We start from the raw sequence: 27,204 nt of genomic DNA, 5'->3' as shown, positions 1-27,204 counted from the left end.
GGAGAAGGGGAGGGGTCAGGAGACGGGCAGAAAAATGATGATCTCCATGGACAAAGGGGCAGAAATAGCACGGAGTCCCATACGTGTGGGTTGAAAACTGAGGAGGTGACAGTGTCAAACTGGGAGTCAGGACTCCTGGGTCCAGTCTCTATGCTAATTTCTGCTTTTCTCTAGCCTGTGTCTCCCCCTCTTTAAAGTAGAAAGGTCTTCCTGGCTGCCACTTCTTCCTTGACCAAACATCTTACTCTGCCTCTAAGTCAGAGGCAGAAGAGAAATAATTGATACAAATCATCATGAGCTTGTAACCTTTTGGATGGCAGAGATGTGTTCATTTTCCAGGGACTTCTAGAGAACAAGTTACTTGGCTTGCTGTTCCCCAATCTAAAAGAAAAGCCAGCATCTTTACTGCTTTCTTGGCCCGGGTTGTTACTAAAATAGGTAAACAACTCTTCCTAAGGCCTGGAGGGATAACCAGACCACCCAAGGTGTGGCCAGCACTGTGACTAGATCTCACTCCTTTCTTCTTAGCCCCTAGCAAGTGGCTTGTGAGCCTGGTCCGGGGCATGGTTCAGGAGAGAAATCCCATCCTAATTCCTCCCATCATAAAGTCCTGATGTTGGCCCATTGGCACCCCACTTCTGGCCTAGGACCGGGTTCTGACTCTTAGGTACAGATCGTCTCAAATCAGTATTGGCCAAGCACCTGCTGCATGCCCAGTGCTGGCCAAAATCCATTTCAGAGCTTCCAGTTCAATAACTCTCCTAGCTGAGGGTTCCATTTTTTGGAATCATCTCCCTGTCAGGACTAAGTATGGTGCCAAGTCTGCTTTCCTTAGCCCAGACACAAAATGTGCATTGAAACCAGCAACCACGTGGATCATACCTCAATGAGGTTATTACAAACAAAAGTGAAACAAACAAACAAAAACCAAACAAAAACAGTAATGGAAAGTCCTCAGGGAACCAGGCTTGGTGTCAAGGCCACACTTGCTGCCCCTTTACATGGCCTTACCTGCTACACACATAACCCCCAAACCCTAATCCCTTCTTCCTTCTCGGTGCCCTTCTTTCACTTTCCTACTCTCCCTTACCTACCTTCTGCAGATTTGTTTATTCTCCTACAACCCTCTGGTAGCTTGGCTGAGTTGGGGCTGGACTTGGCTGAGCTGGATCCTGAGCACCAGAAATTCTGTGCCCTGCTTCCACTGACCACTGGAGTCAGCCCAGTGACTCATGAAGGAAAAGGGACTCCCCATAACAGCTGCCACTTGTCCTCTCTGTCCCGCAACCTCACTACCCACCACCCTGGAAACCTAGTTCCTGGGGAGGTCAGAGAAGGGTATCTCAGCTTCACCAGCCAGCAGGCATTTGCCAGCTCTAGCCCCTTGGGTTTATTTAAGGCCAAACACACTCAACAGGTACCAACCTATCTGCACCTTCATTGGAACTTCACTGCCCATCCTGGCTCAGTCTGGAATTCTCTGCAGGATTCTTACTCTCTCTCTGATGGTACCACCCATTCCCTGGGCTCATGGGTGGGGCAGTCTCACTCCCTGAGAGGGGTCTTACATGGTCAAGCCCTGCATGCTCTCAATTGCCTGACTCTTGAGGTTTCCAGGGGCGTACTTTGGTTTCGGGCAGTGCTGATCCCAAGCAGAACGGTGAGGTTGTCAATGCTTGTCCTCTCATCCCATCCCTGGGTGGTTCTCCCCTTTCTTTAGGCCTTTCTCCTCACTCCTACTCTGTAGGGGTCCCCTAACTTCCCACCTGTTACTTTCTTTTTTCTTTTTTTCTTACAAACTGGGAAACATTAAGTTTGCGAAAAGTAGTATCAGCCATATAAAGCATATGCAAATCATTAAGAACAACACTTTGAACTGACATTTAACAAAAGATGCAAGGCAAACCATCAGCAAGTTCAACTATTTTAGAGTTCAACCTAAGGAGCCAGACCCGTGGTCAAATGGTTAAGTTCGAGTCTTCTGCTTTGGCGGCTCTGGGTTCACTGGTTTGGATCCTGGGCGTGGACCAAGAACTGCTCATCAAGTCATGCCATGGTGGCATCCCACACAGAAGAACTAGAATGACCAACAGCTAGGAAATACAACTATGTACTGGGGCTTTGGGGAGAAAAAAAAGAAAGAGGAAGATTGGCAATAGATGTCGGCTCAGGGCCGATCTTCTTCACCAAAAAAAAAAGGTGGGGGGAACTTCTTTCAAAAAGAAGAAAGTTCAACCTAACATGAAATCAATCCAATTTAAATTTACAACAGCAAAGGCATATTAATTACTCTCTCCAAAATTGACAAAGATAATTAAAATTATCATGTTCTATACTGATTAGGTTAGGATTAGTTAGATACTCAAAATTGTTGAAGTTGAGGTTTCATTTTGGTGTATCTTTTCTGGTAATAATTTGGCAGTTATTGCCAATTGTACATAAATCTCTGTACCTAAAAATCTCAGCAGACTCCTGGCATCCCTGGCGTTAAGATCTCTCAGCACCATAGTTAGGACTCCAGTGACTTCTAGCTCCACCGATGACATGTCCATGTTACGAGTCTGAGAAGTATTCTCTTAATCTGTCTGACTTACCTTACTTATCACAATACCACTGCTTTCTTTACTTAAAAACTTAGAAAAGGATCTGAGAGGCCCACCCACATTAAATTATAAATACTGGGTGGAGGGGACTCAGTATCACGTGCAGGTGAGCTCCATGTCCAGAATCTACCCTTGGGGTATCCAAGCCATAGCTCCTGGCTCTTCTGCCATAGATGGGGGAGGAGAGGGAGCCCTGGCTCTGGACTCAGAGTGTGCGGATACATGTCCTGGCTCTGTTACCTACTACCTATGTGCTTTCAAACAAGCTATTAAACATCTCTAAGCCTCAGTCTCCTCATCTCTAAAATGGGAAACTACCTCCCAAGGTTATGAGGATTAAAGAGAAAGTGCACATCCAGCATCTCGCACATGGCATACAATAAATGTTAGCTTTCTGTAATAACATATGTAAGCCATGATTATTATTACCCCTGTCCTGCTGATCCTGGATATTGAAGACTCGGTGCTGTAAGACGAAGGCCCCAGGCTAACCTAGCACTTCCAGGACTGAGAACGCTGCATCCTCCAATTCCCCCACCCCCTTTCTCTTTGAAGGGGTACTGTTTACCACATGGAGGGGATGCTGGCCCTGGGTTGAAATCATATTTACTGTTCTGGTTCATCTGACCTCTGGGTGTGGGCTACAAGGAGAAAGAACTTCTCTGTGGTCTGGACACAACCACCGTCTCCATTAGTCCCAGCAGAAAGGCAAAGAGACGGGAGTGAAGAATTGGTGTCCAGCCTGCCAGAATCCCACCATGGAAATGTGGGGCGTTAGGTCCCCACCCTGTTTGGCTCCAGGTAATCCTCAGGCTTTCTAGAGGAGGCAGATGCTCTGATTACGGAGAATCTTCCTGCCTTCCTGCCATGAAGAAGAAAGGCTTGTGGCGGAGGAGATGGACCCTGATAGAAGTTCTCTCGGGGCTCTCTACCAGGCTGTCTATACCAGTCCACTGAAACACGGCTGCCCTGCTTTGCTTCCTGAGAGGCAGACTTTGGGACTTATTACCCAAGTAGGGAGTTGGAGTAGAAATGGCTCCTTAGGAAAGGGAGCCGTCTCAGACCCCCAGACCCTCACACCTGGTAGGATTTGATGCGGCACAGCTGAGCGGAATCACACCCAGCACTCCGGGATGTCTTGACTTTCTGATTTGCTTAAACACAAGAAGCCACGTGGGATGGCTGACTGATGGGGATGGGCTATAGAAGAAAAAGGAACTGGTCCCTGTGTGGTTCAAAGAAAGGTCACTGGGCCGCTGCCCAGGCTTTCTGGCATCTGTGGGGTGCCCCTTGGCAGCACGAGAGAGCCCAACTGGAGCTCCGGGGTGAGGTAGGACTGGCTGGGGGAAGCTCTCCTCACTGCCTCAGGGAGAGATCGGAACACTACCCTTCACCTGACAGTGGTTTTTGTCACCTCTCCAAGACTCTGTTCCTACTTTCTGGCTGTGTTTGCAATGAATGGCTTCCTGCACAGGTCTGGGCTTTGGGATCTCGAGCTCTCAGTGTGAGCTGAGGAGAGAAAGACTTGTACAGTTGCTGGAAAGGCAGCTTCATGTTATGGCGTCCCTGCTTTGAAGCGAACTATGAAAGGTCATTTAATTTATGACTTGGTCATCGGGTAGCCTGAACTCTAAGTCATTTGACTCACCTCTAATCTGATCTAAGGGATGGAGGAGAGAGCAATGGAGGCTGAGCCCCGCGCCTTGGCTAGTGTCCCTGGAAACCAAAGCAGAACGCTGTCTTGGTTACCGAACCCCAAACACTCTTAAACTACACCATTCACTCCTGTGTCTCCCTGTTCAGCCCAGGGAAGCTTGGATGACAGAGTCTTATGCCCCACCCCAGAGTCAGAGATTCCAAACCTGGACATAAAAGCAATCCTCCTCAGTTACCTCGGGTCCCAGGCTCCAACCCAAGCAGCTCAGGAAAGCATTCCAGCTCCTGGGCAGATCTTGGCTCTGGTCTCAGATGGGGCAAGACGGCAGCTGAGTAAAGTTCAAGCTCTCAATTCATGGCTCTGGGCCCCCCTAGCATTTCCCTTCTTGGTACCGTCTTTTTTTTCCGCAGCAGCCTTGCTGAAACAGGAAACAGACAAAGCCACAATGCTTGCTCACCCTAGTTCCTCTCTCTTGCTCTCTGACATGGTCTGAGTGGGCCCCTGCACCCTTGAGGCCTCCAGGGCTGGGCTCAGGAGCTCCTCCCATCAGTGGGCACCCCAGCCACCCTTCCTCTTGTTATTGGATTGGTCTGAGCTTGTGAACAGTTTCAAGTCAAGATTCCTTTCCAGGAGTGGACAAGGATGGGCCTTGCAGTTTCTATGAGGGGAAAAATGCCTTTTTGACCTTGAAGAGTTGTGCCCTGTATAGATTTTCATCTGTGTCAGGTAGCTCTCTTTGTAAGAATTTTCTTTCCTTTAGTTACTTCTTCCCAATTCTGGTACTGTGAAGACTTTCTACTCTTCTAAGGTACCTGGTGTCTTTTTCAGAATTCTGGAGTGAGGCCAGCTCTGAATTTGCTCCTTTCTGAAGCAATGAGGGTGTGTGGTGGTGGTGGTGGTGTGAAAAGGTGGCCGGGGAACGAAGGGAGCAACAGCAGGCAGAATGTTATAAGAAAAAGTTTCCTAGTCAATTGGACTAGGAAATTTGGGGAAAAACTAAAAGGAACTGATCTGTGTGCATTAAAAGGAAACCATTACAAATGATGTTGTCAGGAAATTCCCAAGAAGTTCGGAATAAGATAGTGCAGAGAGAATTGGACTGGGGCAAGTTAACTGGGTAGCTTTGTAACCTTGTATCATTCATCTTGTCTGCATGGTGCACCGAATGTGGGGGTTAGATGATTTATATGGCTCCCATGAATTCTAAGACTTGACATATGTGAGGCTCGTAACGAGACTTTTAAATAGCTGTGGTAGGATAACATTTACTAACATGTGGGAGTATGTCACAATCTTCTTCATTGCTTGCTACTTCCCCCATTCTCTGAGGAGAAGAGGAAAAGCAGCAGGCAGGGAAAAGCACAGAGGACGGATTCTCAAGCCCTAGAGAGCACCGCGTCTGCACGGTGCACTGAATATGGTGGTTAGATGATTTATATGGCAAATGACATTCGCTCAGGAGGAAAGACAGTAGCCCGAGGTCCTGTCTCTGAAACTTGACATGTGGAGATGGGAATGAGTAGAAGACAGAGGGGTTGGGGAGCCCAAGACGGAGAATAAGAGCATTTTATTGGCTTTAGAAGACTAGGGAGAGGGTCCTGGAGTTTAGGGCACCAGAGCATAGGAGAGGACAGGAGATTATAACAGGAGTAACTATGGACCAACTATTTGGACTCGATTAAAAATTAAAAAAAAAATGTGTATGAAGATCAAAATCCCTTTTGGGGCTATTCATTCAGTGGGATACCACAACCACTTTAACTGGGGTTTGGAGAGGTTAACAATGTGCTGAAGACAACACAGCAAGTGGGGCTGGCCCAGTGGTGTGGTAGTTAAGTTCATGCACTCTGCTTCAGTGGCCTGGGGTTCACTGGTTCACATCCCGGGTGCTTGTCAAGCCATACTGTGGCAGGCATCCCACATATAAAGTGGAGGAAGGTGGGCACAGATTTTAGCTCAGGGCCAATCTTCCTCAGCAAAAAGAGGAGGATTGGCAGCAGATGTTAGCTCAGGGCTAATCTTCCTCAAAAAAAGAAAAAAAGATAACAGCAAGTGTTGGACCCAAGTTTGCTTGACATCAGAACCTGAGCTCTTAACACTATGTTCTGAGAACAATACAATTAATAAGGTTGTCATACTCATCTCTCTCTATATGAGAAAAAGACACACACACACACACACACACACAGAAAACTAAAAATAGAGACTATACCTTATTTTCAAATGCCCATGAAACATCAAAAAAATTGACTGTATTGATCACAAAGCAAACTCCAGCACATAAAAAAAAAGTTGATCTGTTGCAGTAGAATTCTCTAACCATAGTACAATAAAGTTATAAATAAATAACAAAAGTGGGAAGGAAACACTTAGACCTCTTGGAAAAAACATCCTCCTAGTTTACTCTTGAAATACAGAGGAAACCAAATCTACAATTAAGAACGCCTTGAAAACAATGCTAATGAGAATATTATGAACAAAATCTATGAGGTATGGCCAAGGCATGACCCAAGGAAAATTCATAGTCTTAAATATTTTCATTACTTAAATAAGGAAAATTAAAAATAAATTAGCTATTTATTTATTTTCAAATAAATTTCTAAAACATGGTCAGAAAAATCAAGGAAAGAGAGAGCAAAAAGAGAGTAAAAAGAAACAACAATATAATAAGTTAGAATTCAGAGCAGAATTGATAGATAAATTCAATTATCTATTGAATAACCAGAAGCTGGTTCTTGTGTCCATATGTGGGGAAAGATAGAAATATCAAGAGAAAACAAAATCAGTAAAATAAACTGCCAGCTAGCCAAATCAATTTAAAACAGAGAAAGCACATCTGTAAACATTTATGAATGGTACGTGGAAGTAGCCACCACACAGTGGACATGAAAATAATTTTACAGTCATTTGTGTAACTATGCTAACATTTTGAAAATCTGAATAAAGTGGATTTAAGAAAACTTCGATTTACCAAATTAGACTCAAGTAGAGATACACAGTCTAATCATCAGCCTGCCTCTATCTGAGGGTCCCATTCCTTTAGTATAGGCTAGTACAGAGGATTTAGATTAGCCCCTCTTGAGCTGGTCACGTGGCATTTACTGGCCAGCACTCTGTGGTTCTCACCACTTCCAGGTCCGCTGGGACCTCGACTCACTTTGTTGATGGTCACCTCGTGGAACATCAGGACATGGTCTCCTTGACAGATTCTGGGTCCTCTATGGGCTCCCGTGAGAAGTAAACACAGGATAAGCATCACTTTACTTTATAGCCCTGTTGCTTTACTCTTCACAAAATCACACAACTGTGTATGGGATTATCAGATTTTATTGTAGGGTTGGGTTAACTGAAGGGAATTCCAAATACAAAAGGAAAATATTTAAACTGTATGCTACTATCACTTAATATTCCATACTTCAAGAGAGAGCACTAAGAAGTTAAACCCTTTATGGGGCTCCCCACATGGGTGCTACTAGTTCTAATCGTGTTCCCCCTCCCACCCTCTTGGATGACTCCCCTATTCATCTTTTGGGAAATGGCAACATTGTCCATAAGAGTGGTTCTTGCCTTTGGGGTTGGCCCCATGGTATAGTGGTTAAGTTTGGCCTGCTCTGCTTCTGTGGCCTGGGGTTCACGGGTTCAGATCCTGGGCACGGACCTACACTGCTCATCAGCCATTCTGTAGTGGTGACCTACATATAAGGTGGAGGAGGATTGGCACAGATGTTAGCTCTGGGCTAATCTTCCCCAGAAAAAAACGAAAAAGAGTTGTTCTTCTCTTAGAATCCCCCACTACACTCCCTCCAACATTTTCTCAGCACTGCATTCCTTGAGTCTAAGTTACTCATTTTAGAACAACGCCACAGACACTGTCAACAGGATAGTCCGTGGTGGCCTTGTCACCCCAAGTTTTGCAGAAAGTGGCAGGAGCAGGTGGTGAGGGGAACATGGAACTCCAAGTCCTGCAGAGTGGCTCAGGGGAGCACACTGAAGCCTGCTCTTGTGCAAGTTCTCCCCAACCAGTGACTTGCAGACTCTTCTTTTTAGTCTTCCGAGTGTCTCCCTGGCAACTGTTTGATAAGATGTCCACACAAACATCCCAAGGACAAATATTCCTTCTTAGAGGTGACACAGTCTAAAGTCATCAGGAAGAAGATAACTATTTCCCTAACTCCTACATTTGCAAGGTTGCCTCGCTACAGTGGAGTTACGACTGTACATTTGGGGCAGGACAGAGTTCTGAGACCTTTTCTTCTCTTTGGTCACTTTGTGTCATCATTGTTGATAGAGGGCTTTTTACTGTAATGAAACCTCAAAGTTACGCTGTAAGAGATGATCAGTATTAGCAAGAGATTTGTCTGTTGTGTAGATGCTAAGAATCTGAAAGGCCTAACCCTAAGGCACAGCTAACAGTGGATCCATTCTTGAGGGTCCCAGCATTGAGAAAGACAAATTACTTTTCATCTTAGTCTCCTGAGAAGGATGGTCTTACCAGTTTTGACCTTGAAGGGTCTTGACAGCATGAAACTTCAGGCCTGAGGAGGGGCGGGGGAGGGGTGTGTGTGTGTGTATGTGTTATAGAACTGACAGACGGGAAAGAGTAAGGTAGACCAGAAAAAGGAGGGCTTCCCAGGCACCTGTCTCCATTTGGACCAAAAGGAAAAATCCTCAGAGTGACTTGGTTCTTCTCCTTTCATCTTCATTTCAGATTGTGTCCCCTTGGGCCTGCAAGAATATGAAATAAGACTTACTTCTCAGTCAAATATCATACTGACGTGTCCCCTAGGTATGCAATACCGCTGTCTAAACTTTAAAAATTCCTGGTTTTTAAGGATCAATTAAAGCACCATCCTCCTCTCTCCAGTGTGTGTGTGAGTTGTCCAATAAGAGAACTCTGAGAACTCTCAGTTATCACTAAAAACCACGTTATTTATTTAAAAAAGCATACTTCTGTAAATTACCCAGCTACCAAAAATCATTTCAAAAAAAATTAAAAATATGAAGCTTCCATTCACTAAAATATGCTTTCACTTACTTGATTTCTTTATTGTTTTTCCCTGACAGCCTAGGCAGTCAGAACCATTACCTTTGTCTTAAGCCCGGAATTCTGATAGCCCCAAGGATAGCGACTGTACTTGCTGACGCTCTAATCCCGCAACGCTTGCTCTCTAGAAAAATTAGCTTATTTGGTAGTGTTATCCTCTTTCTGAAACTGCCAATTTTCCTTCTTGGTTAAACTGTCATTTTTGCTACAGCCTCTGTTAAACTATCCTAACTATTTAACAGGTGGCCTCACATTGCAAACTGAAATATCCTCCAGAGCCTTTTCAATACATTTTACACATTTCTACGCTTACCCTTCCGCTCTGTTCTATGCTCAGCACAATCTGTGATCCGTAACAGAGGATATTTAACTCGATGCAGTAAAATTGAACCCGAACTGATCTCACCAACGTGCTGACACATTAGCTCACTGTCAGCCTGCTCTGCAGAGATCTTCAGGGGCTTGCTTTGAAGATTCAGAATGAAGGCAGATTGGTGGAGAAATGGGTCAGAAAGCATTCAGATTTTCTTTTATTTCTTTTGTTCATTTTTATAAAAATTATATGATACCATAAAAGAATTTTTAAAATAAAAAAAAATCTTAATCCTATCACCAAACACAAATTAGTTTCACATTGTTCACATTCCCTTCTAGTTTTTGTCCATATACACGTATCTTTTTCTCTGTCACATATTTTAAGTGTAGAGAATCTACAATTATGTGTTTGTTTTTCCACTTGGGACTATATTATACATATTTTTCATATTTTTATCTCTTTACCTTTTAGTGTTGTCATGATACTTCATAATGTTAATGTACCACAATCTGTTTAATAATTTCCTTATTATTGAACAGTAGCCATGTCTACCTAGCATTCCTCAGGATAATTATTAACACCGGTAAATACAATTTAATAGACAAATTAATAAGAAAAATGAATATGGTTTACAATAATTTCCTGTAATTGCAGTGATTAATTCAGAGTTGAGAGAACTTTCAATTTTGTAACAAGATTACTTTATATATCACATGTGACACTGCTTTCCATGGCTGTTGCTCACTCTGAAGCCTACAGCCTGAGTTGGAAGCCTGACTTCATTATTTACTACCTGTTTGAGTGTAGTAAATTATTGAACCTCTTTATATCTCAGTTTCCTCCTCCATAAAAAGGCTATAATGATAATCCCTACACTACAGGATTACTTTAGGATTACAAGACTTAACATTCACAAAGCACTCAATAAATGTTATCTGTCACTATTGTTTTAGCAACACCTGCAATTTGGAGCATCTGCCCTTGTGACTTATTAATGGTTGATGAGACAGATCTTCACTCAGACCTACAGTTGTAGGAATATGAATGAGTAGCTGCAGTGAATTTTTGTCTGATATAATTTTGTCTGATATAATTTCATAACTACATCCATAGGATAAAAAACATATAAAATCATCACTTCGAAAGATTAATAAATGTGGAACCTCTTCATCTGTAAGCATGGGCCCTCCAGGACCAGTTCAACTGACTCCCTCTTATCAACAGAGTAATTAAGAGTGGTTTTTCAGGAACTGAGACCCCTTGTCCAGTTCAGGCTGGTTGAGGCCACCAACCCCACAACTGGGCCTGCCCAAATTCTCGATAAGTGACCTTTTTGACATCAAGGAGCTAAAAACTCTAACCTCAGATCATGGTAACGCCACCATTTTCTGAACAGACGTCCTATGAAGAAGCGTGAAGCTTGACTACACTTGCACAGATCATAAATTGCCTCACCTCTAAGCATCTATTTCCACTCTTCACGCCACCTTGCCCCCTACCCTATAAATATCCCTGAGTCCCCATTTTCGGGGAGGCAGACCTGAGAGTGATGCTCCCACCTCCTCTCTTGGCTGCCTTTCTCTGCTGCAATCTCGTTATCTTGGTGGTTGGCTTTCTGGGCAATGGGGAAAAACGATCCTGCTTTGGTAACACATCCATGGAATGATGGCAAAAGTTAATATATGTAAGCTTGCAAACTCACTCAACTCAAGTCAACTGACCAAGTTCTTTTAAGAATATGTGTTACACTACCCTACATGAAGCAAAAATATTTAAGGGGCTTCACAGTGTCCACCCAAATAAGTGTCTTGTAGGCCATTTAACTTCTATTTTATATCAGATCAAACCAAACATATTCTGGAATAAATAATGGGAATCATAACAGCTTCTCCCTCCTGGGGCTGTTTTGAGGATTAAATGAATTAATATTCACACAGTAGAAGAGTGCCTCAGCATAGTAAGTACTATGGAAGTGTTTACTAATAAAATGAAGTAAAAAAATCATCCAAATGTGTTGATACCTTTTTAGTTTTTGCATGATGTGATCAATAATTTTATCCATATGGAGATTATACGGAGGAGTTAATTTTATTTACATGGAGATTTTTGTCATTTCTAATTTTTAGCTTTTACAGGCAGTGCTGCAAATGAGCAATTTCATGAATGCAGTGACGTGTTTTTCTTCTTTTAAAATATTTCCTTTAGGCTAAAATCCCAGGAGTGGATATGCTGGAGCAGTTTCGTGTAGAAGCAGTTTAGTTCTGATGAGACAGTTTTGCAGGAAGCGGGCAGGAAGGAATAGAGCTGGGGTTTAGGGCATAGCTGAAGATGGCGAGGTCAGGAGAGTTGCTGAGGGGTGGGGGGCTCTCCCGACAGCTTGAGGGCCCTGTGTTGCTGGGTGGTAGCAGAGGGGCAAAAATAGGGTGGTGTGGTGGAAAGAGGAATGGTTTGGAATCCTGCAAAATGAATTTTAAATCCATCTACACCTCTCTTTTGAAATGCAAAACTGTTTTGTCCCCATGAGTCTCCATTTTCTCTAAAGCCTTTCTCAGTATTGGGATCTATGAGTCCTTTATTTCTCAAACATTTATCATGTGCCACATACACTCATGCATCACTTAACAACCAGGATATGTTCCGAGAAATGCGTCGTTAGGTGATTTCTTCATCGCATGAACATCATAGAGCGTTTTTACACAAACCTAGATCGTATAGCCTTCTACACACCTAGGCTATATCATACTAATCTTATGGGACCAGTGTGGTACATGTCGTCCGTCGTTGACCAAAACGCCATTATGTGGCACATGACTATATAGGCAAAGATCTGTATTCAGTAGTAGGGATGCAACAATGAGTAAGATAACAGTAAGTACTTTCACATAGTTACATAACACAATTTTAAAGATTTTATTTTTTCCTTTTTCTCCCCAAAGCTCCCCAGTACATAGTTGTATATTCTTCGTCGTGGGTCCTTCTAACTGTGGCATGTGGGACGCTGCCCCAGAGCGGCTTGATGAGCAGTGCCATGTCCAGGCCCAGGATTCGAACCAAGGTAACACTGGGCCGCCTGCAGCGGAGCGCACAAACGTAACCACTCAGCCACGGGGCCAGCCCCACATAACACAATTTTAAATGTAAATTTAGGCTGTAGTGAACTCAAGTGATAGATAAATACAGAAAATTATAGAGGCACTGGATAGGGGTGAGAGAGCACCCATCCCAGCCTTGAGGGGTGGGCCCTGGTGGAAGGGAATAAACTTTTCCTAAAGTAGGTAATGGTTGAGCTGAGTCTTAAAGGATGCGCAGGAGTTAAGCAGACGATGAGGGGAGTGGAGTGCCTTCTGGGCAGAAGAGATGGCATGGGCAAAGACATGGTGGGAATAGGGTGACTTCACAGGACCAGCAGTTCTGTGTCCTTGAGGAATCAAAGACAGGACAGGTGGCGTGAGATGTGGCTGGGGAGGTAGCCAGAGTCCTTTAAAGAATTTGGGTTTTCTGGGTATCATTTTATGCCAGCCTCCACTGGAAGCCAAGAATCTTTTTTTTTTTTTTAAAGCTTGGCCCTGAGCTAACATCTGTTGCCAATCTTCCTGTTTTTTTTTCCTTCTCCCCAAAGCCCCCCACTACATAGTTTTATATTCTAGTTGTAGGTCCTTCTAGTTCTGCCATGTGTGACGCCGCCTCAGCATGGCTTGAGCAGTGCTAGGTCTGTGCCCAGGATCCGAACCAGTGAAACCCTGGGCCACCGAAGCAGAGCACACGAACTTAACCCTTGGCTACGGGGCCAGCCCCACAAGAATCTCTCTTGATCTCTTCATGCCTTATGCTGTCTTTGAGGCTCAGAGCACCTCGCTTTTGAGGTTGACCACTAGCTGTCGCTATTGAACAAATCTACCTCCCCACAGCTGAAAGCCAATGGTTTCTTAGCTGCTAGGGCCAGGCGGCCCTACCAGATGCCTGAGTCCTGCCCCACCTCCTCTAGGTCTGTTCATCCGCCCTAAGCAGTGACTCACAAGTAGGCACACTGGTGAGGAGGTGATGGTAGCCTTGGGGTAGAATTTGGGTTCACTGGGGGAAGAAATTGTGGTGTAGTGCAGTACACCACTACAGTCAGCCACTGGGTGGCGCTGCCTCCCACGCAGGTAAAGAGGGAGGCTGGTGAAACGGAAAAGGCTTTGGTTAGGACAGCCTTGCTCTTTGGTCTTGGCATGAGGTAGCTCTTTGTCCACTCAGGATGCCACAGGACTGTTCAAGGACAGTGTGAGGGAGGTCCTGAAGCCCACCAACCCGACAGTCCTGGACAGCCGGTCATGGCACAGAGAAACAGGCCGACACTGCTAGTTCTTGAATCCTTCAGGCCTCAGCCCTCACTGGTGTGGGTCTTTTAATCTGTCCCCAGTTTCCACCCTGGTTCCAGGTCATGCAACTTGCCAATGTGCCCTCCCCTGTGGCTTCCGTTTCCTTATCCTCCTTCCCAGACACTCCCATCTCCAAAGCCTCCCTAACTCAGCGGGTGTTCACCTGGCACTTTTCTATTTTTTAAGAATCCATTTTCCCCTTTCCTTTCTTCTATGGCATTACCTTTTTTTCTCGGTGTGTGTCTTCACCCTGTGTGTTCTGGATCTGTGCAGACTTAATTCTGCTTCTCCTGGCTTTTTTGCCTGTGGGCATTGAGGTTCTAAGTTCTGTTTTACCTTTTTTGAAAATTCTCTCTTTTCTCATCTGGCTTTTCTTTTCACATTTACCCTGTCCCCATCCATGTCCCCCCTTCTCCCGCCCTTTAAAAGTGAGAGAATTTAGACACGTTCCAAGTGTAACTAGCGGACTTCTAGGTCTAACACCTGGAGAACTCAGGTTAAGAATTGCTAACAGGGGGAGGATTTAGCATGAAAGGGATATCCTCACTTTCCTTGGCATTCTCCATGAACTGGTCACCCTCTGAGGTGGGAGGGAGATCCAGGGGTGCTGAGATGTTGACACTGGAGGCAGAGTTGCTGAAGACATTGTGAGACATCATGAGCACTGTATTGGGGTGGCCAATGTATTTTTCTTTTCCCTTAATATGGCAAATTAGTTTGGTTTGCATTCCTCCCTTGAGAAATTAAAGGATGCTTGTGGGACTTGATTAGCATATGTGTCCCAGTGCTCTGGGCTGGGCACTGATGAAGAAGGATGTGGGTTCTTGGCAGATTCCCCGGACAGCAGGCAATGCCAGAAGGGGTGATGAGTTCTACCCTACATGTAGCACCCTGAGTGGGAAATGGGAGCTCACCCTGAACCAAAGCAAGATTTGGCCTGTCACTCAGATCCCAAAGGATTGGTTTGGAGGACAAGATATACTGCCTTCTTTCTCTAACACAACTTTGAGCCAGGTCTCCAAAGGGGACATGTTGGAGGAACTACTGGGGTGTGAGGAAAAAATATTAGAATTTCTCTTTATTTTTTATCTTGTCTTTTTAAGATTTCTAATTTGCATATGTTTTATGCTAGTAAATATTGCATGCATATATTATATAAATAGTAACTATATAGCTATTAAAAATATACACGCCTAATGATTTTTTAATAATGAGTAAACTTTCGGAGACCGCTGTTCTGGAGAGTCTTTGAAGCTTGGCATGGACTCTAGGGGTGGATCTGAGATCCTGGCCCAGAGCTGTCTAGCCAAGCAGAAAGGCCCAGGCTGTGTGAATAGCCTCTGGTGAGGTGGAACTTAACTGTCCTTGGAAAGAGCTCTCCAGGAACAGCAGTTGGGATCACTGTCCCCTGTGCCAATGTGAGTCACTGTCTCCGAGGTCAACTCAGGCTCCCCGCTAATTGATATCTAGGGCCTTTCATTACATTCTTTACTAAGGGAAAGGAATCATAGTTTCTCACAGGGAAATTGGAAGAAGTGGGAGGCCTAGAATGTTCTTCAGCATGGGGGAAGCTGTGACCAATTAGGATCATGCAGATGGTCAGTGGGAGTGGATCCTGTCACCATGGTTAGGAGGCTGACATCTTAGGAATTGTGCTCTTCTGTTCTGGTTGTGTATCTCCTTATTTCTGTCGTGATTTATGTTTGTGACAAACACTTCTCGTGGCCTGAAAGAATCCCAGTTTTGTTTGGGGTGGGTGTGTGCTCAGCTGAAAACTTCATTTCTCAATCTCTCTTGAAGGGAGGGGTGGTCACAGGACATGACTCTAACCCATGGGATGTGAGCTGAAGTCCTGGATGGGGCTTTCTGGTTTGCCCTTTATCAGGGGTCAGATTCAGCTACTGTGCATCTTTGCCCTTCACATTTTTCTTTCTCTTGCCTGAAACACAGCTCGATGCTGAAAGTGGAGCAGCTATCTTGTGAACCCACAGAGACAAGGAGGAGGATGAATAGTTGGAAGACGGTAGGAACCTGGCTCCCTGAAGGCCCTGGTCTGCCCCTCCCAGAATTTTTATCATGAGAGGAAAGGAGATCTCTACTTGATTCAGCTGCTGTCTGTGGGTTATTCACTTACTCCTAGGGGAATGAGTGCTAGCAAACATGAATGTCATGACTGCAGAATTCGCTGACACTTTGGTCAAGGCTGTTGACTTCATGAGAGATGCTGATGCCCTCAGAGATGAACAGTGTAAGCATCCCCTGGCTTTGGGAGCCCTTGCTCCCCCTCCTTCCCCACCAATCGTAGAAACAAGCTTTCCTGTCATGTTCAAGTCCTTGGAGGAGGAGCGAGGCATTGAGCTGGGCCTTTAAGAATAGTTAATTCTATCAGGAATGTGGAAAGGGAAAGTCAGGGTGGTGTGCTGGAGCTGGCTATACAGATTTGAGAGAGCTGATGGGGCATCTCTCTTCTAATACACATTCAGTGATGTCAACCTGTGGTTTGAAATTGGCCATGGCGAGAGTATTTACCAGCAGGCATGGAAGCAGGCAAATTTTACAAATCAGGACTTTTTTCTTTTTCTAGAGAGCCAATTGTAAAACATTTACCAACACACCCTTGGAAAGACCAAAGGTTTAGTTTATTAACTACATAAATACTGTTCCATAGCTTCTCTTGCTTTCCCCATGCCATCCAATAAGTGACAAGTGAGCAGCATCAGGGAGCAGCTGATTTATACTGAACACAGGCTGAAGTCTTAATATGTCTTTGGGCCTAAGGAGAACTAAAAGTTAAAGGTGAAGGCAAAACTAATTTTAATCTGACTTTGGCTGTAAATTTGTCATCTAATCATGCTCGTGTCTCGGCATTCATCTCCTTTCCTCCTACTCAGCCTCCTGCCCCTGTCTGGTTGACAACCTGCAGGGCCTCTGTTCTTACAAACCTGGCTTCTTGCCCCGTTTGTGTCATCCACAGAAGCCCTTGAATCTGGGACTGGAACAACAGTTTATCACTTGCATTCAGACATCTCATGGTCTTCTCTGATTCAGCACCGAAGTGCCAGGCACATAGGGATACAGTGAATTAAGCAGACAAAACTCCTGCCTCATGGACCTGACATTCTAGTAGGGACGGTATTTTCCAAAGGTGGATACGCCAATATATATCCTATTCCACATGCTCCTCTTACGATGTGACGTGACACTTCTCTATCAAGAGGTGGGATCTCTATTCCTTCTCCTTGAAGTGGGGTGGTCTTCATAACTGCTTAGACCAACAGCATGTGGTTGGTCATAAAACACAACACAGTCTCCATCTGGCTCTGTCTCTTGTGGTGCAGTTAGGTCTCTCCTGCTCCTTTGCACTGAGCATAGCCTGGGAAGGCTGTCCTTCTAGGAAAAGTCCAACCATAGTCACAGTCTTCGACCCAGCTCCTTGTCCACGTGGCTGGCAGGCTCCATGGACTCCAATCTGTTCTGCTGCTCAGCCATTTAGGTTAAGAGGCAGGAAAAGGAAATTTCCTCTACGCTTCCAAGTCCATGTCTTGTGTTCCAGCATCACTTACCATGGAAACCCTACATTTGGGACTGTTGCTTCATGCTGGATATATTCCAGCTGTTCCTCCAGAACACTCTCCATTTTTTTCCATCTGCTCTGTGCATGAGGAAGCTGACCTGTATGGTTTATATCAACCTGCTCCCTTGCCCCTCTGTTCAGCTAGTAGGAAATACCAGCAAGAAATCAGAGGGAGGGAAGAGAGCGAGGCTGGGGTATTTATTCTCCCACATCCCTCCTTCACGATCCTTGGTGGGCTGGTTGCATCCCTTAACTGAATGTCAAAACTCCTGTCCTGTGGCATTCTCCAGTTCTTTCTGTCTCTGGGTTCTCATAACAGTTCTCTCTTGTCCCTCTGGTGGGTCTCGGGTTGGAAACAGCTGCAACTAGCAATGAGATACTACATTATCTCTTGTGATTGCCCTATAACCCTGCCCACACTTTTGTAAATAAACCCCTTTTTATTAAACTTTACTAAAATCATTCAATTTGCCATCTGTTACCTTTTGTGGACCTGACCAATATAGCGATTTGGTGGGTTGTTAATATAGCTGATGATTTATTTCCTATTTGGTTGTAGTCAGGTGATGCCCAGCGTGTGTTTGATAAATATTGTTGAATGAATGAATGACAAAATGTGTGAGTGGCAGGATTTGGACTCCAACCCCTTCTGTCTGAACTTCTAATGTACAGTGGAGCATTCACATGTAAAGTGTTGATGTTTGATCCACTCTGAGTGTAATCACTGGGCATAGGTTCTGTGGCTCAAGTTTCCAGGGACTGCCATTTCCGTGGGTTAGCCCTAGTGAGTTATACCCTGGTGTTCTCCTTCCCAAAGGAGCATAATAAATTAATATAAAGAGTATCTGAAATATACAAAATGGTAAAGACATCATGTCCACTAAGTGAAGAGCAGGGTGATTTCCTCAACTCAAGAAGAGACAAAAAGTTCGGACCACAAAATAAGAAATGAACATTGAAAAATTTCACTTGTGTAGGTTATGGTTTTAAAGGAACCATACTGAATGATCTGAAGTTATAGCTACCAGTTATGAATGTATAAAGTTTAGATGACCTTTATTATAATTAATATTGTATTAAGCATCGTAACACTATTATATATGAGGTAAATTTGATATAACTATCTTGTAATTATACCTATGGTCACTATCAATTTTACAACTGCAGATTCATGACATTCATTATAATTACATTTCCACTGTACAAGTGTTAGAGGAACTCCTTCAAATTGTGAGATGTGACACATGACTTGCAACTCTCTGGGGACACTCATTTATCTCTCTGGCGAGATGCCTTCATGGATGGAGCTCAGATAAATATCAGGCAGAACAGTCCCAAGCTCCCTCATCATGCCCAGCCCTAAGGAAGTGCCTGGTTGTTTATAAATTTATCCATATTGTAACTTCTTAAGGAGAGAAATTCCAGGATCCTCCTCCCTGGGTTTCGCAGCAGGAGAAAGGTCCAGACTGAGCTGCCATAATATACTTCCTCTTGGCGCAGAGCTCCCCCTTTGATGATCGCCAGGGCACATTCTTCCTTTGGAGATGCATTTGTGTCAAGTATCCCAGAAACTGCCTTCATGGCTGTCTCTGTAGAATGACAAGAGAAGAGTAGAGTTATTCAAGACTAGTAGAGTCTACGTGTTGGAAGGCCTACAGACACCAATAGCTTAGCGGTTAGGGGCTATTTGCTAGTGCTTGCTCTACAAAGCCCACAGGCCCAATCAGGAATATGTGGAGAGGACTGGTTATGTTTAGGGACTGTTGGGCAAAGAGAGGCTTCATGTTAGTACAGGCCTTGTACTCCTGGGTGATGGTTTTTTGGGGACAGCTAGAGGTGATTAGCTGAGAGATTTGAATCATGCTCTTCTCTTGGATGTTTTGGTTGGAGTAAGGGAATAATGTGGGGGAACAGAATGAGGATAGAAGTTATATGATGACCCCATAGCTAATGGGAGGTGTCACTGGGCAAAAACAGAGTGCTGTATGATAATGACTTACTGACTTGTAAAAGGAAGTGATGGACAAGTGCTCCCTTGTTAACACTAACCACTTTCATTTAGAAGGAAACTCTGTCGTTGCCTTTTCCTTCCAAATTTTCGTGTCCTTACACAGCTTTTCTCTCTCTCCTTCTTGTTTCACTGTGTGTCTCTGTCTTTTTCTCTCTCTCTCTTGTTCTGTAACTACTACTCAATTTGCTCCACTACTCTTTGAATAAAGTTTTCTTATCCTATCTGCCACATGTTTTAGATAATCTTGCATTTGGACTTACAGAAAAGTTGTAAAAATTGTGCAGCGTATTCCCTTATATCCTTCACCCTGCTTTCCCTAATCGTAACATCATACATAACCACTGGTACAATTATCAAGAACAGGTATGACAGAATTGGAACAATGCTACTAACTAAACTATAGACCTTATTTTTTCACTAATATCCTTTTATGTTCCAGGCTATTATCCAGGATTGCACTTAGTAGTAATTTCTTATTTTCCCTCCAATCTGTGACAGTTCTTCCATCTTTCCTTGGCTCTCATGGCCTTGACACTTTTGAAGAGTACTATCAATTGTTTTGTAGAATGTACCTCAGTTTGGGTTTGTCCATTGTTCTCTTATACTTGGAGTGAGGTTCTGCATTTTTGGCAAGAATACCATAAGAATGATGCTGTGTCCTCTCAGTGCATCCTATCAAAGGGTTCGTGATATAGGTATGTCTTATTACTGGTGATGTTATTGAGAAAAACAAACTTGTATTTGATCAGTCTCATATGTAATGGCCATTGAGTGTCCATGAGGACATAAGCTGTTCAGAATAGGGTTAGGTGATGAATGTGGTGTCACTCAGCATACTCGGTGATCAGAATGGAAGGAAAGGTCAGAGAGCAGTCAGAGTCTCCACCAGTGAGAGAAGTGCTTCATTAAATGAGGACTAGTGCTCTCACTGGTTTTTAGTGTTTTATATATGAGTCAGAGAATTCAGCACCTTCTTTACTCAAAATAATAAGGCAGACAGTCCATCTGCAGGCTGCTTATTCCAGTCTCTTGATCTTACCTGTGTTTATGAGGCCGAGGATGCAGAGAGTGATCGACACATTGACCTTGGTCACTGAATATTCTTCCCTGATGGAGGAGAAGAACCCATCCAGAGCAAACTTGCTTCCAGAATAGGGAGCAACAAGTGGATTAGCCATTTTCCCTAAATGATAAAGAAATGGATTAACAAGGTGACCATTTTCGGCTTTTGACACAGCTGATCTTTGCTTTATCTATAACAGGATTTTTAACCCCTGTGAGGTCCTTTTACCCTTTGAGTCAGTTTCTCTCTACTCCCTATAGAGATTATCATGCTGTGTTGAACTTCTGAAAGAAAAAAAATCATTAAGGTATCAAAGAAACTCCCGTTGAAGAGAGTTGGGTAGGGTGTGGGATGGGCTGCCGGAAAACCTTCATTGAAGAATTGGTTTGATTTTAGTAAGGGTGGTAAATAAGTGGGACTGCAAAATAGCCATGTAATCCCACATCTGCTATCTCTTCTACTTCTGACCCAAGAGAGCTGGGCATCCAAGGGTTTGGCAAGAGCTCTCTGCCAACACAGTGACCTATCATTGATTTACTTTCTACACAAGGGGAATGAAAACTCCTGTCTTTGCTTTTCTACCTAAAACTACCTTTCTTACTTTCGTCAGCCTGGTTAATTTTCAGCCCAGTTTTTGGGAGGACATGTAGACATATGCCTGATAGGATAACCTATTCTTTATACCATTTCCAAGAAGAGGGAGTAGAATTGGCCTGAGACCTTAGACTCTTGGCTGAGCATTGTGATAATAGCTACTTTAAAATCCTTATCTGCTAATTCCAAAATATGGGTCATTTTAGGATTGATCTCCATTGATTGCCTTTCTTCCTGAGTGTCAGTCACATTGTCTATCCTTGTATGTGCAGTAATTTTGCATTCTATTCTTGATATTGTGAATAAGACATTGTACAGTCTCTAGATTCTGTCAAATTCCTCCCAAGAGTATTGATTTTTATTTTTTTTAGGTGGGCAGTTAACTTGGCTGGAACTCTGTTTCTGTCTCTTGCAGTAGGCAATAGCTAAAATCTCTGTTTAATTATTTAACCTTAACTGGGCTTCTTGGTATCCACACTGCCGCTGAGTAGTTCAGGGAACAAATAGAGATTTGAAAAGAATCATATAGAATTTGGAGCTCCTCCACTGTGGCTCTTTCCTTTCCGGGATGTCCCTCTTCACTTTCTGGCTGCTGCAGAAACCCCACCCTCTTCCTTCTGGTTCTTCCGGGTAGAAAAGGTGGCAGGTTTCTACTGCCGATATGGCACTGATTGAGGTCTGCACTTAGGCATGAGCTATAAAATTGGGAAAGTCACCTAGTGTCATTTCATCCTTCCAACGGTCAACAATTCTTGAGTTTCTGTCTGCTTTTGCTTTTTCTCTCCAGTGCTTTCAATGGTTGTTTTCTATATTTTGTCCAAATTTTATCGTAACATTCTGCCATTATTGGAATTGGAACCTCAATAAGTTTTTAAATATAATGAAGTTGCATGCCAGATCAGTGGAGAAGGGATGGCTTATTCAATAAAGATGCTGGGAAAGTTAGCTAACTAATTGGAAAAAATTGTTAGTTCCTTATTTTATATCCTATGCCAAAAAAAAAAAAAAATTCTAGAAGGGAAACTATGGCCGGTGATGTTGTCTACCCAATACCAATTCCCCCTTTTTAATAATAGAATCTGATTTTGCTCAGGACAGCAACGTGTTCAGATAAAAATATTTACCCCCTCAAGATTCTTTTGCTCTTTTGGGTGGCCATGTGATCTACTTCTGGCCAATGAGAAATCTAACAAATGGGATCTCCAGGAAAGATATGGATTTCCTGATAAAATTGATGGATTCAGGTGACACACAGCTCTGACATTTTGCCCTTCCCCATTTCTCCTAAATGGACTTCAGGTGTGATGCCCAGAATGGCAGCAGTCATTCGTGAACTTGAGGAAAAGCTACATATGAAGGATTATCGAACAGAAATGTGGAATGAGCTTGGATCCTTGAAGATATAATAAGTCCACCAAACCAGCCGTGAACGTTTCATTACCTGAGAAAAAGGAACTCCTATTAGGTGTGAAGTGATTGCAAGCGGAATTTTTGTTACGTGTGCAGCAGAATGCGTCTTCTGACTAATAAAAAAATAATTCAATCAGAGAAAGAGGATAATATAGGTGAATATTTATCAGATCCTTGGTTAGGAAAGATTATTCTACCAGAAAAGTTAAAAAAATATGTAAAGGCAAATAATACTTGATATATAAAGTGTAAAACTTCCATACATCAAAACAATAACTATAATAACATCACTATAAAGGGAAAGGGTAAATGATAAACTAGAAAATCATTTGTAATGTATTAGACAAAAGTTTAATATCCTCAATCCCTGATGTATAAAGAACTCTTAAGAATAAAAAACCCATACAAATCTCTTCAGGGAACCACTCTTACTCCATCCTCATCATGAGTTTTGGCTTGGGATGACTCTACAGTCAAGTTCCAGGAATGGGTGTGCGACACAGAATGTCCAGCCAGAGTTCTGATACCACTGGACTATTGTCTAGTACAGGGCTGGACCAAAGACCCAGGAGGGACCGCAGGACACGTTTTTGGTGGCCTAACCAGAATTTAGTTCCCTTTTCTTCCTCTGTAACAGAACCATAGTTGAATTCATGTTTCCACCTGTTGCAGAGACTGCTAGTATTCTCTCAGTATATCTTCTGCCCTTCCTTAGTATACGACCCCTGATGTGTGGCTCGGTTTATAGCTATCCAGAATAAAGTCCACATTTCTTGGCTTCTTTGAGCCTGATGTTGCCAAATGACTAAGTGCCGTCCAGTGGATTATAAACACTGAAGTGTATCATGTGTTTTCTGGGATATGCCCTTAAAAGCAGAAGTCAGCCTCTCTTTTCCCACTCCTTCCTCCTTCTTGGTGCCTGAAGGTGGATAAAACGGCTATGGCTCCAGAACTATCTTGGACCATGAAGCAGAAGCCACATGTTGAGAATGACAGAGCATTGAGAAAGAAAGAGGGAACTTGGGTGACCATGGAACTACCATCCTTACCCTATACTGCCTGCTTCTAGACTTGATTTAACTTTTAACTTATTTAATCCACTGTTATTTTAGGTTTTCTGTGTTAGAGAGCTGAACCTCATCCTTACTGATAGTCTTCCTCACTTTTATGTAGTCCGTGGGCCAAAGGAAAGCTGATACCATCTCAAGCTCTAGGGGTGGGTTTGTGTAATTTATTTAATCCCATCCTCCTTGCCCATGATTGAGACAGGATTGAGCATGTGGCCCATTTTGGACCAATGGACTTGAGGAGAATTTCATTGGAGTCTCTGGGAAAGTTCTTTGTTCTTCTGGGAGAGTTGCTTAAAGTAGCAATCCTGTTTCTCTTCTACTGGACATTTTTGTGCTGCAGCTATCTCACTGTGAGCCTGCGGATGAAGCCACACATGGAAGAGAGCAGAGCCAAGAGAATCATGAGGACACTGAGCTTAAGCCTAGTCAACTGTGAAGTTCTTCTGGACTTCCACTTATGTCAATAATTTTCCTTATTATTTAAGCCAAGAATAGATCCCAAGCCAAATTATTTATAAGACTAGCATAGTGCTTAAGAGTATGAGCTCCAGAGTCAGATGATGTGAATCCCAACTATGCCATTTCTTAGCGGTGATATATGGATAACAATACTTCTAAGCTGAATAATGCATGTAATATACTTAGTACAACTTCTGGCACATAGAAAGCATTTAGTAAATACTATTATTCTTAGTATTTAAAATTGGTGATAAAAGTATGAGCTATTCGAAAAATCATGATGCTAGCTACTTGGAGAAAAGAAAAATGCCATTCTAACTAAATTCAAATTACATTAGAGAGTATATGTGGAAATTGAAATAATAAAATATGGTAAATATATAATCTCAAGGCAAGAGAAACTTTTTAAAGCATGAAATCAAAGGCTTATGCTATGAAGGAAGATAGAAATAAGCTTGAATATATAAGACTTAAAAAGCTTCAGTGTGGGGGCTGGTTCCGTGGCCAAGTAATTAAGTTTGTGTGCTCTGCTTTGGCAGCCCAGGGTTTGCTAGTTTGGATCCTGGGCATGGACCTACACACTGCTCATTAAGCCATGCTGTGTGGCGTCCCATATAGAAGAGCTAGAATGACATGCCACTAGGATATACAACTATGTGCTGGGGCTTTGGGGAGAAAAAAAACAAACAAGAGGAAGATTGGCAACGGCTGTTAGCTCAGGGCTGATCTTCCTCACACATGCACAAAAAAGCTTCAGTGTACTAGAGATGCTTGCCATTGCCTTCCCACACATATCCCCTTCAAAAAGATTTTGCCATCCCAGCCATAGAAGGTCAGGCCAGTGATAGTTAATATGCAGAATGGCTTGAATACACATCATGGTCTCTCTCAAGAAACTGAAATAGTGGGGCCAGCCAGGTGATGTAGTGGTTAAGTTTGGGCACTGTGCTTTGGTAGCCCGGGGTTCTGGGTTTGCAGGTTTGGATCCCGGGCACGGACCTACACACTGCTTATCAAGCCATGCTGTGGCAGCATCCCACATACAAAATAGAGGAAGATTGACATGGATGTTAGCTCAGTGACAATCTTCTTCAAGCAAAAAGGGGAAGATTGGCAACAGATGTTAGTTCAGGGCCAATCATCCTCACCAAAAAAAAAAAAAGAAGAAAAGAAAAGAAAAGAAAGAAACTGAAATAAGCAACATAAGGATTCTAATTAGCTGCTGTTGGATATTGAATTAAAAGGTCACATAAGGTTGAGACAGGGGTAGCCATTTCCAGCTATGGAAAAGCATAAGTAAGCAAAGACAAGCAGCCACACAGAACAGAGAAAACAAAATAATCTAAAAGTTGTAACTAAATAGGCGCTAACACTTATTTGGCTCTTATGTGCTAAAGTCTCAAGGCTAAATAATTGCCTAAAGTTGTATGGTTAATGAGTAGAAGAACCAGGACTCAAATCAGGATTCAAATTTGGCTCTAGAGGCCCAGACTTTTAAGTATTAGGTGGGATTTCCTCTAAGAAGCGGTATTTCCGCTGTTCTTTATATGAGTGTTTTTCAGGAGCCATGTGTCAAATTCAGCCATTCCTGAGTTGGAGAAGATTATCTCTGCTTGACAAGCCCCCAAATAGGCAAAGTTTATGAATAGCAATATTATTTTCACTTCTGAGCTGACAGATGAGGGTACCCACAAATAGATAGGGGCAGTCATTCCTAGTCTGTATTAGTTTCCTAGGGTCGCCATAACAAATTACCACAAACGAGGCAGCTTGAGACGACAGAAATTTACCCTCTCATAGCTCTAGAGGCTGGAAGTCCAAAACCAAGGTATCAGCAGGGCCATGTTCCCTCCAAAGGCTCTAGGGGAGAATTCTTCCTCATCTCTTCAAGCTTTTAAAGTCTGTTGCCAATTGTCATTCCTTGCCTTGTAGCTCCAATCTCTGCCTCCATCTTCATATCATCTTCTCCTCAGATTTTGTGCATGAGGTTTATATATAATAACCTATGTATATAGCAATCTATATTGAGTTGATGGTTTCTTTAGTTTGACCTCTTTATAAAAGCTCTGCTCTCTAACTCCCCTCCTCCACGTTTTATGTTTTTGATATCATATCTAGCTTCTTTTTCTATGTGTGTATATCCTTTACCCTCTTATCATTGAAATAGGTAATTTTAGTACTTTTGTCTTTTGACCTTCATAGTCTCTTCGTAGGTGGTTGATCTGCTACCTTTACTGTTTATTTGCCTTTACCAGTGACTTTATTGCCTTTTTTTAAAAAAAATAATTTTCTTATCCTTGTTTGTGATTTTCTCTTTCCCACTTAAATAAGTGCCTTTGGTATTTCTTATAAAACTGATTTCTTGGTGATAAACTACTTTAATTTTTGCTTGTCTGTGAAAGTCTTTATCTCTCCTTCCACTCTGAATGATAACCTTGCCAGATAGAGTATTCTTGGCTGTAGATTTTTTCCTTTTAGCACTTTAAATATATTGTGCCACTCCCTTCTTGCCTGTAAGGTTTCTGCTGAGAAGTCAGCTGATAGCCTTATGGGGTTTCCTTTGTATGTCACTTGTTGCCTTTCTCTTGTGGCTTTTGGGATTCTTTCCTTATCTTTAATTTTGGACATTTTAATTATAATGTGTCTTGGTTGGGCTTCTTTGAGTTTAGCTTGTTTGGTGCTCTCTATGCTTCCTGTACCTGGATGTCTGTTTCCTTCCTTAGGTTAGGAAAGTTTTCAGCTATTATTTCTTCAAATAGATTCTCTGCCCCTTTGTCTCTCTCCTCTCCATCTGGGACACCTATAATATGAATGTTAGTGTGCTTCATGTTGTCCCAGATTTCCTTTAGATTGTTATCATTTTTTTTAATTCTTTTTTTCTTTTATTTGTTCAGCTTGGGTGATTTCCTCTAGTCTTTCATCCAGCTCACTGATCCATTCTTCTGTGTCATCTACTCTGCTATTGAGTCCCTCTAGTGAATTTTTCTTTTCTTTTTCTTTTTTAAGGATTGGCACCTGGACTAACAACTGATGCCAATCTTT

The 27,204-nt window shown here is 42.9% G+C and overlaps 2 protein-coding genes and 1 long non-coding RNA gene across 7 annotated transcripts in view; 1 reads left to right on the top strand and 2 right to left on the bottom strand.

Annotated features, from left to right (window-relative positions):
• The window catches only part of TRAF3IP3 (TRAF3 interacting protein 3), a 23,477-nt gene extending 18,723 nt beyond the window's left edge, over window positions 1-4,754 (bottom strand). For 2 of the 4 annotated variants that reach the window (XR_011498081.1, XM_044758574.2), the window contains exon 1: window positions 4,496-4,746. The gene's annotated coding sequence lies outside the window, so the exon portion shown is untranslated. Of the gene's footprint in view, window positions 1-4,465 lie in introns of all 4 variants that reach the window. The other 2 variants (XM_014834871.3, XM_070497130.1) reach the window with 2 other exon arrangements.
• Window positions 12-27,204, top strand: LOC139041968 (uncharacterized). The gene is made up of 3 exons (XR_011498083.1): window positions 12-3,933; window positions 12,557-12,675; window positions 22,523-27,204. It is a non-coding gene; the product is annotated as an uncharacterized lncRNA (long non-coding RNA).
• The window catches only part of HSD11B1 (hydroxysteroid 11-beta dehydrogenase 1), a 44,584-nt gene continuing 35,974 nt past the window's right edge, over window positions 18,595-27,204 (bottom strand). For both annotated transcript variants that reach the window (XM_014834912.3, XM_014834911.3), the window contains exons 6-7: window positions 20,606-20,749; window positions 18,595-19,144 (exon numbers count right to left, since the gene is read on the bottom strand). In XM_014834912.3, coding sequence (XP_014690398.1) covers window positions 18,915-19,144; window positions 20,606-20,749 — 374 coding nt within the window. In that variant the 3' untranslated portion in view covers window positions 18,595-18,914. The remainder of the gene's footprint in view (window positions 19,145-20,605; window positions 20,750-27,204) is intronic.

Source organism: Equus asinus, chromosome 25, assembly GCF_041296235.1.
Source record: "Equus asinus isolate D_3611 breed Donkey chromosome 25, EquAss-T2T_v2, whole genome shotgun sequence".
Taxonomy (NCBI): domain Eukaryota; kingdom Metazoa; phylum Chordata; class Mammalia; order Perissodactyla; family Equidae; genus Equus; species Equus asinus.
Note: the sequence above shows the minus strand (reverse complement) of the source record. Positions and strands in the feature narration are given on the sequence as shown.